The 17,195-nt window shown below is 38.7% G+C and overlaps 1 protein-coding gene across 1 annotated transcript in view; it reads right to left on the bottom strand.

Moving 5' to 3' along the window:
• Positions 1–17,195, bottom strand: part of SCN11A (sodium voltage-gated channel alpha subunit 11) — an 86,034-nt gene that overhangs the window by 9,468 nt on the left and 59,371 nt on the right. Inside the window, exons 23-27 of the mRNA XM_079933140.1 lie at positions 16,524–16,793; positions 15,777–15,830; positions 13,067–13,208; positions 6,922–7,022; positions 2,697–2,967 (exon numbers count right to left, since the gene is read on the bottom strand). Of these exons, the coding sequence (XP_079789266.1) occupies positions 2,697–2,967; positions 6,922–7,022; positions 13,067–13,208; positions 15,777–15,830; positions 16,524–16,793 (838 nt within the window). The remainder of the gene's footprint in view (positions 1–2,696; positions 2,968–6,921; positions 7,023–13,066; positions 13,209–15,776; positions 15,831–16,523; positions 16,794–17,195) is intronic.

Here is a 17,195-nt window from a genome sequence, read left to right as displayed (position 1 = left end):
AAAATACTGAAGACCCCCAAGGAAAAGAAATAAAATGCTGTTTATGACAGGTTATTTTATTAGTTATCGTATGCACTTGAAGTGCATTATCCATGTTGGGCATTTAAAGTTATTCATGGGGTAACAAATATAAGTTTTCCATATTTATTGTATATATAGAATGGAAAACTACGGATGGAGTTATTTAGATTAGAATGCAAGGAGAAATTTCTGCTACTGAAGGTCAGCTTGAGCCTAAGTTAACAGTGGAAGTTGTACGATCCCAGCCCAAAACTTCTTAAACAAACAGGTTCTTATCATAGAGGAATTTGAACACAGCCTGCTACAGGCGAGGACAGGGCTGGAGAAAGAGGGTGGTGTTGGGATGTTCATTTTTGGGCTAAAGCTGCCATGGATCTTTCATCTCTGTCAGTATGCTCATTCCAAGTTCTTCTGGAAGACCTAATTCAAAAAGCTTAAGGGACTAAATTGGAGACAGTTTCTCTGATGTTGTAGATACACCAGAAATAGCATCTCAAGCAAAGGTTTCTGCAGACTGCTAAATATTTGGCCTAAAATGTCACCCTGTTTTCTCATTGCCTGCTCTGCAATCAAGTGATACAAGAATTTAAAACAACTCACATTTTGGCCCAAATATTATAGAATGGCTGGAACATGCTTGCCTTGTATAAGACATGGCCTGGTTCTTGCTTGGGGATCCTCTAAGGTCATTAGGGGTGATGGGTGGCCAACACTACCTGCCATCACCTAATGACTAAAGAGAACTAGTTGGTGATATACTTCACTGACTGCCTGATTGTATCAAGGAAGTTTAATTCATATGCTAATTGGGCAGGCAACTCCGGTGAGATGTGGAATTGACTACAAACCAATTCAGCAGCAACTGGAGGAGGTCCCTCCTTTAAGGCCCACCTCCTCCATGAATATTTCTTTGAGTAATCAAGCCCAGAGTAATCTGTCTTTCCTCTGAGCTCAGTTCTTTTGTGTACCATGTGATTTGGGGTTCAATCAATTTCTCTTTTTCTGATCCCTTAAGGTGGTAGGTCTTAATACCTCAATTGGATTGTAAACTCCATAGAGAGAATAACTTCGACTCACACTCATTTTGTATTTCTCTAAAAGCTCAGGGGAGAGCGTGAGAAAATGTAGAGGCTAAGGATTGGATGGCAGATCAACTGGCAAAAACATAGAAAATACTGCCCACATTGGTGAGTAGGACTTGGCTCAATGTGTGGACCTTCTCATCCATTGGAACAAGATGCTATACAGTGCTATGCAGTGTAGCTGCAATCGCTTAGCAGTTGTTCATAGGACAGAAGTCAGAGATATTTCCATGAACTCTACAGTGCCTGGCACTGCCTGCAAGAAGGTCAGTAAAGAGTGAAATGAATGAGCTGCTCTCTGCATATTGGAGGAAGAGCCCTTTAAGTGCTCACAGGGCTGCCCCAGACTCACCCCGTCATCATTTTCTAACTTTGCTGCTGCTGTCGATTTCACCAGGAAATGACTAATAATGCTTGGAATTGACTAATAATGATTAACAGTCTATGTAACCGTAACCATGTGGAAAGATCTATTACTAAACCTTATCTACATAAACTTTATGGCTTAGAAACCAGAACAGACTATGAACTGTACCATTCATTTTCTTGGTCTCTGAAACATCTGCATTGCTGCTGTGGTGATAGGAACCAAAATATTTTGATCCAGCATATCTGTTTAATGCATCCTTTCTGAGATAGCACAAAAACTTCCACTTGTGAAATCACTTTTCATTGTCTTCATTGCTCTTTGAACTATGAGAAGAGCCCCTGGGCAGTTTTACACAATTATAAAAAGTCAAATTATCAGTTTAGTTAAAAGCAGACTTCAAAAATCCAGAGTGAAATCTTATAGCTTAGTCATGAAGAATTTAATTTCAAAGTTGATGTGTGTGTGTGTGTGTATGTTTTATAAAAAGGTGTATGACAATAACCCTCTTTTTTCCCTATTCTTCTTCCATAAATTTTATAGTTAATTTCTGCCTGTGGTTAAGAAAAATATGCTGATTATAGAGTGAGACTGGTTGGTGAATGGGATCCGAGCAGTTGAGACAAGTGTAGTTCCCACTGTGGTTTAAGTTAACATGAGATACAGAATACAGATAAAGCATTACTTGTCCTTATGACACACTCTTGCAAGCCCCATCTAGGCTGGGCCATGGAGGCCCTGTATAAGGAGGAGGTACGGGAAGGCCTGGCAATGTCACGGGTGCACAGTAATTGTGATCTGACATCAACATGGATTTTGAACTAGGGAAAAACATGGAAACTAAATGCCAAATCCTTAAAACAAGAAATGCTCTTTAGTTGCACAAGAAAGGTAGAACTTTGACTCAACTCCCTGGATAAAGCAGGTAGCCCCACAAAAACTTTTAAGTCATCTTAATTTTGTCTACCTCTGTTGAATAAATTATCCACATAATTATTTAACTCTATTTCAATTGTGTAGATAGTGAAGGGAATGGAAATTACTCTGTATCTCCTAGCAACTCCCCAAAGAGAATGGCATTAGTTCATCTGTCTATTTTTTCAGAAATCACATTAAGCTTAATTTTCTGCTTTGTGGATGCTCTGGACATAATTCCAAATAATAAGATTTATAAGTTTACTTCTGGCTCTTAGATTAAAGCCCCTCTGGCTGCCAATTTTACTTACTAACAATAGAAATGACCACGATCACACAATCAAATAAATTCCAGCCACTGGTGAAGTAGTATTGCCTCAAAGCAAAGATTTTGATGAGACACTCAGTTGTAAAGACGGCCACAAAGGCCAGGTTGAGACGCTCAAGGAAGAGTTCCATGGCTCTGGACTGGCCATATGATTCAGCCATCATGCTAACCATGTTGAGGAAAATGAGGATGATGATGATGATGTCAAAGACCTGGTGTGTAACTAGGTCAAAAACAAGACCCTGGCATTTGTTCTGAGGAAAAAAAAAAAAAAAAAGGAATCATAGATCATTTTGAGTTGTAGGAATGAAATCATATACATTAAAAGGCACATACAGCAGCATTTGTCCTCTCTTACAATTAAAGCAGTTTCTTGGAAAATGCACAGACCTTTTTTAAAGGGCAAGAAATTCTTCTATAGATATTTTTTCATTTAATTTCATTAAACTTAATTAGGTAACTGATTTTAAGTTGTAGGCTTATAGCTTTAATTCCATTTTGAAACCAAATAAGTAAATTAATTAAATTTTTAGTAACAACATAACTTTGATGTGGTGGATGATTTGTTTTTGCTGAAATAAAATAACTCATGTTGGATTTAATCATAAAAAATGAAGTTTGGTCTCTGTATTTCACCTGCTTCTGTATTTTGACTTCAATAATTCTAATGCAGAGAATACTTGCTCACATAATTATGTTGGACAAAAGAGAATTAACATCTCCAAGCCTCCATTTGTCAGTTCAGAATAATCAGACCTTATACTTAACCAAAACTCTGTATTCAAGCAATTCTTGAATGCCAATTTTCTAATTCTTGTTCACTTAAAGATAAGGCTAGATAAATGGGATTCTGATCCAACGATTACTAAAAATGGAAACAGAAAAACTGATTATTTCACGTTATTACTGATGGTAAACTTGCATATTGGTTTGTACATGGATGGCCTGCTCCAAAGTAAAAATGTGCTGATTGCTCTGGTACAGGTTCTAACTCAAGTTTGCATGTCTAATCTACCATGTGCAGTGAAATGACTCAATTATTCCACTATTTTCTTTAATTTAACATCTATAACGCACCACTTTGTTCTTTACTTAAGTGGAAACTTTTCTTAAACACAAACTCAGACACTGATATTGTACGGCATACTTGGCTATACACTGGTTGTTTTACATTATATGTATATATTAGATTATTTCATATTACATATCATCTAATCAAAGTATACATATAGTATTCTATTTAGAAACCTCATAGACCCCCTAAGAATTCATCTTTATAACCCCTGGCATCTGTTAAGGTAATCCAGGCAAGAGATGATGTTGGTCTGTGGTGGTAACAGTGGAGAAAGACACGAGCATTTAGGTTTAAGAACTAATATGGAAGTAGAAGCAGCAGGAGTCAGAGAATGTTTGAATGGAGTAGGTTATGGGAAAGTTAAGGCTGAGGCTATAATTTCTGCTTGGTGGAGCATTCAAACAACCAGAGAACAGGGGATGAGGAGTTCTGGGGGAAGATGATGAATGTGTCCTGAGCACATGGAGTTTGAGGTGCCAGTGGGGCATCCAAGGGACATGGGCAGGTAGAGGTATTGGTCTGGAGCTCAGGCAGAGAGCTGTAATGCAGATGTGGAGTACAACAGCACCAGTACTGATATGAACTAAAACCAAGAGAATGAATGATATCACTCAGGGAGAGCAAGGGCAATGAGAAGAAAGAGGGTCGGGACGGCAGTGGTAAGATACTACCTGTAAGTTTGTGTCTTTCAAACTTTGCTCCAGGAGCCCTAAAGTTTTTATCAAGGAGTCTGGAGAAGAAACTTGAATGTCAAATGCATTTCCTATGTGAGAATGCATCCGGGAAGTCAGAAAGGACTGGAGAAAAGATACTTTTAAGGGTGCTCTCCAGGGAAGCAGAACGAAGGCTGAGAATAAATGTAAGGAACGGTAAGAATTGGCCTTACAGTTCAACCCTAATATTTAGAAAATGGAGATTAAAAGTATAAGCTACCAAATGTGGTAGATGATCAAAACACATTCTATGTAATTTTAAGATGTACAGGGACTCCTATATCTCAGGATAATTTTTAACCCCAGTAATGAAGCTACCTTGTGGCGGTACCTCAGGTAGAATCAGAAATGATTCCAGATTTCTTGCTCTTACTGCTAGAAAGAATATCCATCACTCCTCAGGTTAAAACAGCTGTATTTTCCCCTCTATGCAATTGCTATTCCTTTGTTCCAAAGGCCAAAAGATAATATGTAGACTTTAGAGATTAAAAAAAAATCTGTGGGGAGGTAAAGTTGTGAGTTAAGGGCTAACAGCTGATTTGAAGTCTTAGCTCAAACTCAGGGACACCAGGGGATATGCTTTTGGGTTTATCTCATGCAGAACTGCTCTCTGGAATACAGAGGTTAACATAAATGTTCGGCATTAACTGGTGAGTTGTACATGGCTGTCGGAATCACTCATTGTGAAATCTCGATTGGTGAGCCATGCAGGAAGGGCTTTGGGATAGCACCTACTCCCCGATAAGCCATGTAACAAACAAGTTATAAAAGATGGTTAAGGAATGGAGGTGGCAGCTTCCCTTCGTTAAAGCTGTCCATGCCCACTTCAAGCTCATCTCTCGCATCCTAGCATGTCCAGTACAGTGGAGAGGCCTAGAAGCTGCATCCATGCCACTGCAACTTCTGTTCGGCTGTGTGCTGCACTGCTGGCTTCATATCCTTCATGAAGTAAACTGGTAAATATGTGTCTCAAGAGTCTTTTAGTTAATTCCAAATCTGGGACCAACTGGTACTGAGTCGGTTGTTGCATAGCGTGCACATATAAATAAAAATTGTCTGTCTTTTTTGTTGGCTCAAGTTCAAATAAGAACTTCAAAGTGAAATTAGTACTAGAAAGTGAGTTTGGTACTTAAAAGCTAGATCTGACTTAGGTAAAATGAAGTTCCACATACTGTCATCAGATGAAAATTTCCCAAATATATTGATAATTTTATCATTAACCCTTTTGTAAAAATTCTTCATTGTATAAATTCTAAACACTTGGCCCTGACATTTGTAGACATTTTTAGTGCAACACAAATGTTTAATTCTAGTGGGATGGATTTTGTGTATGCCCGAAAACATGCTCTTTTATTCAACAAATAACTACTGAGATCACACTTTACTCTGTTCGATTGCTGGGAATAGCAGGAAATTAAACATACCTTTGATAATTTGTGGTCTCATGTTTGAATGAAAATCTCCAAATCCTCTACATGTATCAGATATCAAGCCCCTCTTCCATACTGCTTTCCCAGACTTTTCGGCCCCACGGAGCCTCCCTGTCTTGAAAGCCTTCAAACTCACTTGTCAGAGCTACCAACTGTGCCTGTTGTATTACTTTATAATCTAATGCTCTCAAATTCCAGCTCCTCAATTAGACTGTAAGCACAGAGCAGTCCTGTTAGTATCTTGTAAGGCAGGATTCAGCAAAATATGGCCCACAGGCCAAATATGGCCCATCACTTGTTTTAGTGTAGCCCGTGAGCTCAGAATGGGTTTTACTCAGGATGACTTTTGGGAGAAAAACACAGAAGAATAAAATTTTGACACACGAAAATTATATGAAATTCAAATGTTGGTGTTTATAAATCAAGTTATACTGGAACACAGCCAAGCACATTTGTTCTATATCACCGACGGCTGCTTTTGTGCTACAACATCAAAGCTGAGTAGTAGCAGCAGAGACCACATGGCCTGCAAAGCTTAAAATATTTACTGTCTGACCTTTTACAGAAAAAGTGTGCTCGTTCCTGACATAGAAAGTTTATCATAAATACTTGTGAAGTGGAAGTGAGTATGCATGACCTCAACTTCATACCAGAAAAAGTTGGTAAAAGATATTATAAATACATTTTCAACTGGCCAAGAGTAAATTAAAACTAACTGCTAAATTCACATCATTGCAATGAGTATATACTAAGCAGCTATTGTGTGCTCACTAAAAGGTAAATTAAAGTTGTTGCCCAAGCTCTTACTATTGAATTTGAATGTCTAATCTTCCGAAGGACTTGAGCCATACATCAGTGTACCTGGGTTCATACTGACTTCTTAGGTAAAGTCTATAAATTTAAAAATTAAAGGAGAATGGCACTACAGATATGAGTTCCTCATAACCACTTAATGCATCTATGTGTTTAGAATCAATCAACTGCTCTCACCAGAGGCCTTGGGATGGGCCTTTGAGGTTTTTTGGATCCTAATTTTTTCATTGCATTATAGTATTTCTTCTGTTCTTCTGTCAGAAAGATGTCTTGGCCACCTAAGTATATGGAGAAGATGAGAGCTAATTATCATTAATGGGTTTTTGGAAACAAGTTCTGAATTTTCAGAAATAGTTTTAAAGTTATATTACATTTCTATCAACAATTCCTAAAATTCCAATGGGAAGCAGAAAGAGACTCTGGGGGAGGGCTGAAAGGAAATAGGGTTTAAATTAAGGAAGAATGGAAAAATGTTACTTTTATCAGTTACATTTCTCTTTTTATAATATAAACAAAGATTACAAATTCTTTGCAAACAACCACAGAATCTTTACAAAAACCGAATATATTTCAAGTTGTATAAATCAAACCACAATGAAACAAAAATAGAAATTAGTAACAAAAATTTAAACAAAAAATCCTACAAAGTGACAATTAAAATTCTCCTAAATATGTGAATGCATATATCACTACTAGTAAAATTTCAAAAAAATCTGTCCAGAGCCATTCTCAGAAAAAGAAAAAAAAATTAGAGAGCTTTAAATGTTTTTACTTCTGCGGAAGGAAGAAAGAATAGAAAAATGAAGTAAGATTTTCATTTCTGGAAATTGGGGTTGGGGGAGTCGTAAAACATCTAGAAATGTGGGATAAAATGGAACAGAATTCCTTTAAAAGACATAGCTGACATAAAAAGAAACGAAATTCAGTTATGTGTAGTGAGGTGGATGGACCTAGAGTCTGTCATACAGAGTGAAGTAAGTCAGAAAGAGAAAAACAAATACCGTATGCTAACACATACATATATGGAATCTAAAAAAAAAAAAACAGTTCTGAAGAACTGAGGGCCAGGACAGGAATAAAGACGCAGACAAATAGAATGGACTTGAGGACACGGGGAGGGGGAAGGGTAAGCTGGGACGAAGTGAGAGAGTGGCATTGACAAATATACACTACCAAATGTAAAACAGATAGCTAGTGGGAAACAGCCACATAGCACAGGGAGATCAGGTGCTTTGTGACCACCTAGAGGGGTGGGATAGGGAGGGTGCGAGGGAGACGCAAGAGGGAGGGGATATGGGTATAGATGTATACGTACAGCTGATTCACTTTGTTATACAGCAGAAGCTAACACAACAATGTAAAGCAATTATACTCCACTAAAGATGTTAAAAAAAAAAAAGAAATAGCTGAACTTGCACAAAAGTAAGGTACATCTCCATCGTCTGAAAATCAAGAGAGATCAAAAAGAAAGAGTAGTAAATTAGTCCTGAAGCCATGGCTGGCCTAACGGCATTTGCTAATCTCTGTAAAAACAAGAATCTTGGGATTTAATAACTACAAGGGGGTCATGGGGAGAAGGCAGTGGGGTTAGGCCAAGGACCCTGTGTGAATCTGGAGCTCTCCAAGTGCTGCCATTAAAGGGTGAAGAAGAAAACCAACCAAACCTGTCTGTTGGCAATGGAAGACAACCAGAACACTGTCTCAGTCTGTACTATGGGTAAAAACCCAGTCTTCCCTGATAATTTGTGCATCCAAGCCTGCCTTGATGAGGGTGTGTGGTTTGAATTTACACCACCAGTATGGACCAAAAATATACAGCCCTAGGACAGTCTTTTCAACAAATGGTGCTAGGAAAACTGGATATCAACATGCAAAAGAATGAAGCTGAATCAGTGCCTAACATCATATAAAAAAATTAACTCGGGCTTCCCTGGTGGCGCAGTGGTTGAGAGTCCGCCTGCCGATGCAGGGGACACGGGTTCGTGCCCCGGTCCGGGAAGATCGCACGTGCCGCGGAGTGGCTGGGCCCGTGAGCCATGGCCGCTGAGCCTGCGCATCCGGAGCCTGTGCTCCGCAACGGGAGAGGCCACAACAGTGAGAGGCCCGCGTACCGCAAAAAAAAAAAAATTAACTCAAAATGGATCAAGAGACATAAACGTAAGATCTAGAACAATAAAACTCTCAGAAGAAAACATAGAACAAAAGCTTCACAACACTGGATTTGGCAGTGATCTCTTGGATATGACACAAAGGCAAAAGGAAAAATAGATAAATTGGACTTCATAATAACTTAAAAATTTTGTGCGTCCAGGACACTATCAATGAAGTAAAAAGGCAACCCACACAATGGGGAAAATATTTGCAAATCATGTATCTGATAAAAAATTAATATCCAGAATATATAGAGGACACCAAAAATATAACAACAGAAAAACAAACAACCTGATTCAAAAACAAGGGCTTGAACAGACATTTCTCTAAAGAAGATATATGAATGGCCAGTCAGCACATGAAAAAAATGTTCAGTGTCACTAATCATTAGGGAAACGCAAATCAAAACCAAAATGAGATATCACCTCACATCCATTAGAATGGCTACTATCGAAAAAACAGAAACAAGTACTGGTGAGGATGTAGAGAAATTAGAACCTTTGTATACTGTACATATTACCATATGATCCAGCAATTCCACTTCTAGGTATAGACCTAAAAGAATCAAAAGCAGGGTCCCAAAGAGATGTTTGCACACCTATGTTCATAAGAGCTTTATTCACAATAGCTAAAATGTGGAAGCAACCCAATTGTTCATCAAAAGAAGGATGAAAGAGCAAAACATGGTATATACATAGCCTTAAATAGGAAGGAAATTCTGCAATATGTTACAACATGCATGAACCTTAAGGATATTATGCTAAATGAAGTAAGCCAGTCACAAAAAGACAAACGCTATACGATTCCACTTACATGAGATACTGAGAATAGTCAAAATCACGGAGACAGAAAGTAGAATGGTAGCCACCAGGGGCTGGGGGTGAGCATGGGGAGTTATTGTTTAATGCATGTAGAGTTTCAGTTTTACAAATGAAGAGTTATGAAGATGGATGGTGATGATGGTTGCACAACATTATGAATGTAATTAATACCACTGAATGTACACTATAAATGGATAAGACGATAAATTTTATGTTATGAGTGTTTTGCACAGTAAAAAAAAAAAAAAAATTGAAAAAAAGAACAGCCCTAGAAGTTAACCAGGTTTTTTCAGGATGCCTGGCAGACACAAGTGTCTTCAATAATCTTATGCATCATGATAGTATTAATACTATTATTATGAGACTGTCCTATGTGTGTGTTGTGAGATAAATAAAATGAGTAGTTATGGAAAATTTTAAGGTATCATCTTTTATACCCATGAGAACCAGTTTTCTCAGTGTGAAAAAGAGGAGATATAGATGTACTGGTTAAGTGAAAACCTTGTAGTCATGAATTTGAATGATGAGTATTCATATTTCCACATATATATTTCCTTGTAGTCCTAAATTTGAAGTAGCTCTGTCCACTGAAAAAGTCTCAAAATAATCACAATAAGCATTCCAGACTGTCTTGGAACACCACCTCCCAGCACAACTTAGAGAAATGGCTGATTCCAGATCTTGGGCAGGAAGGGTACAAACAAGGCCTAGAACATATTGTCATTCCAGAGAGCAAGGAACTCATCCAATGGGAGGACCTTATTTGAATCCTAATTTGAAAAGAAACAAACTTTAATATCAGTCAGTCAATCAATGAAAGAATGAACACAGATTTTGAGAAAATAAAAGACTGGAGGAAATTTGAACACTGACTGGGTTTTTGACGAGTTTAAAGAGCTCATATTAAACTTTTTAGATTTGATAATGGAATTGTAGTTATATTTAAAAAGAGATATGTTCTGAAATATCAGTGAATGAAATAATATGATATCTGTGATCTGCTCTATAAAAAATCCAGTGGAAGGACTGGGTAAGGGCATAGATGGCATAAGGATGTTCTTAAATCAATAAATGTTGTGCCGGGTGATGGATATTTTAGTTTCACTCTACCATACTCTTGTGCATGTTTGAAATTTTCTGTAATAAAAAGTAAAACAAAACAGAACAAAAATGCTATGGACTGATCAAAACAGTGATTTCAAATGTAAACTTAAATCTAAAATCACAAGGCCTGACATTCAAATTGTAGGTGCATATTACAGAGGGGACACCACATAGTACACTCCTGAATAACAGCAGCCATAGAGTTGCCTGGGACCGTGAATGATTCTCCCAGCAGACACAAAGAAAGCTCAACAGTATCAGGATACATTGTGGATGAATTAAAAAAGTTCAACAGAAAAATAAAAGTGAGCCACAAAACAATTAGGAAAACCAAAGGTGAATATTTAGTTACCTGATTTTAGGACTGAGAAATGCCTTCAGTATATAAATGCAAGAAAAGAAGCCAAAAAGGACAAGATTGAGAGTTTGACTTCATAAATATGCTAAATGTCTATAAGTTAAAACTGTCATTACAAAAATGTAAGAAGCAAGTCACAAATTGGAGTTACTACATAAAAACATAAGAAAAAGATGATAATGTCAATTTTAAGAAGAGACAAAGACAGTAAACAGATAACTCAAGGAAGAAATACTTATGGCCATCAACCTGTGAAAAAGTATATAACTTCATAAATGGTCAAATGAATGAATGTAAAACTATGAGATAACACTTTTACCCATCGAGCTGGAAAAGATAATTAAAAATTACAAAAGTCAGAATGATTAGAACAGAGTAAATAGGCATCTTCATATCTTGCAAAAGGATGGGACCCAGAATAGCATTTCTGAAAGGTAATTTGACAATATATCTTTAATGCCTTAAATTCTAGGAGCTTATCCTGAGGAAATAATCAGAGATACACAGAGAGAATTTTAAGAATGTTCATGATTATTTTAGAAGAGCAAGAAATTTGGAAATGACCCTAAATGTCCTTAAAAAGGGGAGTGGGGGGAATGCTTAGAACAAATTATGATCTATCCATAATATGGGATGAAATTCAGCCCTGAAAATTCTTATAACAAAGATGATCTCATGACATGAACTCATAACTAATGGAGAGGATAGTTAAAAGTATTACATAATTTCAACGGTGTAAAAGAAATATTTAGTTAAAAAGTAACAGGAGAAGATGGTACCAAAATGATGAGGCTTAATCTAAAATGGTTATTATTTGGCGGTCATCTTATGGGTGATTTAAATATTCTTTTTCTCTTCCTTTTTTTCCACATTTACTACAATGCTCCTATAGATTGTAGAATCAGAAAAATAAATATCTGTTGTTACAATGCGTGGGGAAAAAAACTCCCTAAAAAAACCTGTCTCTTCCCCAACCATCTTCTTTCCAAGTAAGTTCAGTAAATCTGCTGAGATTTGGGTGTTGAGAGGCAAGACACAAGTTTACTGAAAAAGGAGCGTTTACAGATTTTCCTGTACTTACAATGGTGTTACATCCTGATAAACTCATTGTAAGCTGAAAATATTGTAAGTTGAAATGCATTTAATACACTTAACCTACTGAACATCATAGCTTAGCCTTGCCTACCTTAAACACGTTCAGAACACTTACTTTAGCTTATAGTTGGGCAAACTCACGTAACACAAGCCCTATTTTATAATAAAGTGTTGAATACCTCATGTAATTTATTGAATACTGTACTGAAAGTGAAAAACAGAATGGTTGTATGGATACAGAATGTTGTAGGTATATATCGATTGTTCACCCTCAGTGAGTGCGTGGCTGACTGGGAGCTGTGGCTGCTGCTACCCAGTGTCACAAGAGAGTATTGTACTGCATATCTCTAGCCCAGGAAAAGATCACCATTCAAAATCTGAAGTAAAGTTTCTACTCAGTGAGTATCACTTTTGCATCATCATAAAGCTAAAGTCGTGTAAATTGAACCATCCTAAGTCGGGAATCATTTGTACTCTTTTTATCCTGGATAACAGGGTACGCTTGAAAGGCTACAAAAATATGACATAAATACTAATCCTGGTAATTATTTTTCTATTAGAGTTCCTTTGTTTAAGAGGGTAGAGTGGAGAATAAAAACAATGATTTAATAAAACCCAGCTGTTTTAGTTCCTTTCCAGCCATATCCTCAAGACTCTTCTCCAGGAGGCTCCCTCTTTGTTCTCATGCAGATGATAAAGGCTACTTTGCACAACAATTTAGAACAGATTTATGCTCCATTCAAGCTCTTTGGAGAAGACAGGTAAAAATACCAAATCAGGACAACCCCCATACTTATCTTTTTCTGCTGTTGGTTGAAGTTGTCAATAATAACACCAATAAAGAGATTCAGAGTGAAGAATGAGCCAAAGATGATAAAAACTATGAAGTAAACATACATTAATGAGTTCTCCTCAAACCTTGGCTGTTGTCCTTCCTGTTAGGGATTTTTTAAATGAGAGAAGAAAACAATTACTGGAGAAAAACATGAGCCATCTCAACTGCCTGGTAGCAGCTGCATTAACCACTCAGCCTCCTCCAGTCAGCCGTGGCCCTGCGGGGAGCCCCTCTCTCCTCTTTCAGCTTCCCCCGGCACAGCTTGAGTGGTACCATACAGTGGGGAGGGGGTGTGGTGGAGGATTAGGCTTTTCCTTCTAAGTAATGGAGAATCATTGAAGGGTTGTGAGGGAGGAGAGTGGCATGATCATATGTGTCCTTTGAAAAGGTCTCTAGGATGTCCATATGGACCCATAATTGGAGGGAGCCAGATTGGAGATATCCACCAGAGAAGGGACATGTTCACTTCAGGAGATTGACTACCAACCCTTGTTGAAAGGCTGTATCCTTCAAACAGGGCTCACTACTGTATTTAGCCTGTGCTTGCATCCTGTCACTCTTGAATTCCTAGTGCCTGGCATAGCTTGTGACATGTAGGTTCTCCACACACATTGAATGAGTGGATGAATGATCAAGCTCTAGAATGGACAAGAATGGACTATAATCAAGCTCCCCTAGCTTAAGGCATGACCAAAAGCGTCCAAGATCTTCACATGGTCATTGGTTTTATTCATTTTGGGGATAGGTGGCAGGAGCATCTCTGTTTTCTTTCCCCTGATCACATTCAAAGATAGAGATGAATGTTGATAGCTCTGTTTTGTGTTGAATGTACTCATGATACTTGTTTTTCAAAACCCACCATACAGACTAGTGTATTAGAGGTAAATATTTGAAACAATTATTTTTCTCTTTTGCCTTGAAGAGTACCTGACCTTAGTCCCAGTTGGCTGGAAGCATCTACTTGTTTGAATTAAGGATAGGCATTTAGTCTAGAAACAATGTAATGGAAAGAAGCATTAATATTCAGTATCTGACATTGAAAACAAGATTATGCAGCAGGCTAATCATCTTGCAAAGGGAGGTTCAGACAGAAAGAGGAACACAGAAAGGATCACCTCACTTGTACCCAGGGAACTGTCAGAAAGAGAAACAGAGAGAGAGAGAACATCGGAGCTGTGAGATGTGTGTCCTGATTTTCCCTTCTTTGGGTTTGGAGAGGGGGCTTGGGGCCCAGTAAATCGAGGGGAACATGGAGAGCAAAGAATGTGTGTTCTGCCTCAACTTTGGTATTTTTCAAAGGGAAAACTACTGCTGGGAAGGCCTGGGATACGTTGGGCAGGCAGGATGACTTAAGAGACTGGAGTAGCATAATTGGGCAGACAGCGGTCTCTTGAACCTTCTTTAGTTCTCGTGGCTTGGACGTGGGGTTGACAGCCATATGCCTGCCATTGTGGGCTTCATAGTAAGGGGTGGGAGTAGACTGCTGAGCCAGGAGACCATATGAAGGATATGGCAGAGAGTCAGTGTTTGAGGCTAGGAGGAGTTGAAGGAGGAGAAAGGCCCATGGTTTCACCAGTTGCAGCTTCGATATTTGAGAACAGTAGGATGCTCTGTGACTACACAGACAAAGGCCATTATACTAGCACACACCAGTTAGGATATCCCAGGACCACATCAGGTCAGGCACACCTCCACACACCTCCACCCACCCATCATTCACTCAAGGAACATATATAAGACATATACTTCTTCTGTCATACATAAGATCTCTTCCCTATCCCCTAGCTCCACCTCATGGCAGATGGATGTCTAAGGTAAACTGAGGTGAAGTTCATATATTCATATAGACAAAAAAATAAGCATATTAATATTTTTAAATATTTCCTTTGTTATAAATTGCCTCTACTACTACTATATCACTATTCATATCACCTCTACTGCTACTACCAGCTGTACTGAACATCTACTATGTGCCAGGCATCAACTCTGTATACTCTCAAACAATAACACATATGTGTGTGATGGTAGGAAAAAATAAACAATGCTGATTCCATTCTTGATTCAACCATTTGCTCTCACTATGACTTTGGGCAACACTCTTCCTTTCTATTCCTCAATTTTCCCAACTGGGAAATAGAAATGGACTATTTTGCTGAGTACTCTTCTAACCTTCGGAATCCATGATCACTTTTTATTTAACTATAATTTGACAGTTGGCAATTACTAGAAATCCCCTTATTCTCTGGGGAACCTGGAGCCATTGAAGGGTCTCTTGCTCAGACCTAGTCCAATCTTAAGGTTCTCTCTCCCACAGTCAAGAGCAGGTACCCTTTGAAATTTGGCTTCTGCCTTTCCACTCACTTGAAGAGGAGGTGAGAGAGGAAAATCAAGGCATCCTGTGATTCTGTTGCTTCTGGCTCCACCTCCTACATGAGTGGTCAGTATGGAGAAAGAGGACTTGACTTTGTAGCATGCTAGGATGTAATACTCATAGGAGGATGAATAAGAATCCTTTTAATCCCTGTTTCATAGTGTTTGTCCTAATGAAAACAAGGCAAAGAATCCTGGCCACTGGAATTATGATGCAGGAAGTTCTGGGCTGTCCATGTAGTCATGATACTCCTGATTTGATCCTAGCACTCTAGAACATGGTAGAACACAAGCTCACCCCTCTGGAATCAACAGCTGCATACATAATATCCATCCAGCCCTTAAATGTTGCCTGCAATGAAAGCAGAGGAACATGAACGTAATTATAGACTTGCCATCAACAGACAAGTGCCATACAAAAGCCACAAGTCCAGTGGGCAGATGTACATAAGACAATGTCCCACCCTTCCAGGACAGAATGTCCGCATAAAAGAACAGCAGAAGGAAATTCAAGGATAGATGTCTTGGATTTTTTTTTCTTCATTTTCACAAGACAAAAAGTTTAAAAACAAGAGAAAATTTCTGCCTTAAAAATTGCTAAAGAAGCTATGAACCAACTGCTGCAAAGAGCCTGATTAAGGCTCTTTCCTGATTCCACATCTGTTTGCACTATCTGTCCAAAACCTTGCAACCACGATTTAACCTGAGACTGACTTCCCACAGGGAACTGTTACTAATGGAATGGCTTAGCATCTGAGGCTCTACGCCTCTCTGGCTGGAGCTCAGGAGAGCAAGGCACCATTTAGGACAGAGTGAGAGGTCCAGACCCTTATGGGATATCGCCTGGGGGTTGAGGCTCAGTAGAAAATAAGGTTGGAGATGCTCGGTGCGGAACAATTCCAGAGGGCATTAGCTCCCATGTGAGAAACTGGGATTTGATTCTCTTATCTCAATAGAGTCTCTGTATTTTTATTAGCTGAGAAATGGTTTATGATTCTTTTAAGGTTTCTTTCCCCAGAGTGAAAAACAAACCCACAGCGCTTACCACTTGCAGCAGCGCCAGGTAAGCCATTCCCACATTGTCAAAGTTGACTTTCAGGGTGAACCAGGAGAAATTTCCACTTTCACATTGACTCCGGTTTGCAACAATGTTGTAATTTATAACTGAGTTTCCATCTGTTACATTAACACATCTTCCAAATTTTCCAGAAAACAAATTTACTCCCAGGATACAAAATATGAGCCAGAAAATGAGGCAGACAAGCAAAACATTCAGGATGGCAGGTATGGCACCTATGAGAGCATTAACTACCACCTTAAGGAAGCAAAACAGAAGAAAAATATAATAGACGTGTGAGACTCAAAAAGCTCTTGATCTTCCCAGGATGGGCCTAACGTGTGGGGCTGGATTCCTTGGAGCCCCGTCTTTACATTCCAGCCCCGAACCCACACCCCACGGCAAGCCCTGCTCTCAGCTCCATACATAATGGGTCCTTTCTGTTGCCACAGGATCACTTGAGAAGTGTCCTCTGATGATGGTGTTACGAGACTTATGGGACACCTACCCTAGGATTGAAGGGAAGCCAGAGCCCATCTTGGCTGTCACAGAAGCACTTTTAGGTGAAGACTGTATCTTAGACTTTTCTCCATCTCTGAAATTCTAAGCAGTGGGCTGGATGGGAAGGAGTCCAGGAAAAGCTTGGCAATTGAAGGGAAG

This window comes from Stenella coeruleoalba (assembly GCF_951394435.1).
Source record: "Stenella coeruleoalba genome assembly, chromosome: 10".
Classification (NCBI taxonomy): domain Eukaryota; kingdom Metazoa; phylum Chordata; class Mammalia; order Artiodactyla; family Delphinidae; genus Stenella; species Stenella coeruleoalba.
The sequence above is the reverse complement of the archived record's forward strand: the minus strand, read 5'-3'. Positions and strand labels throughout refer to the sequence as shown.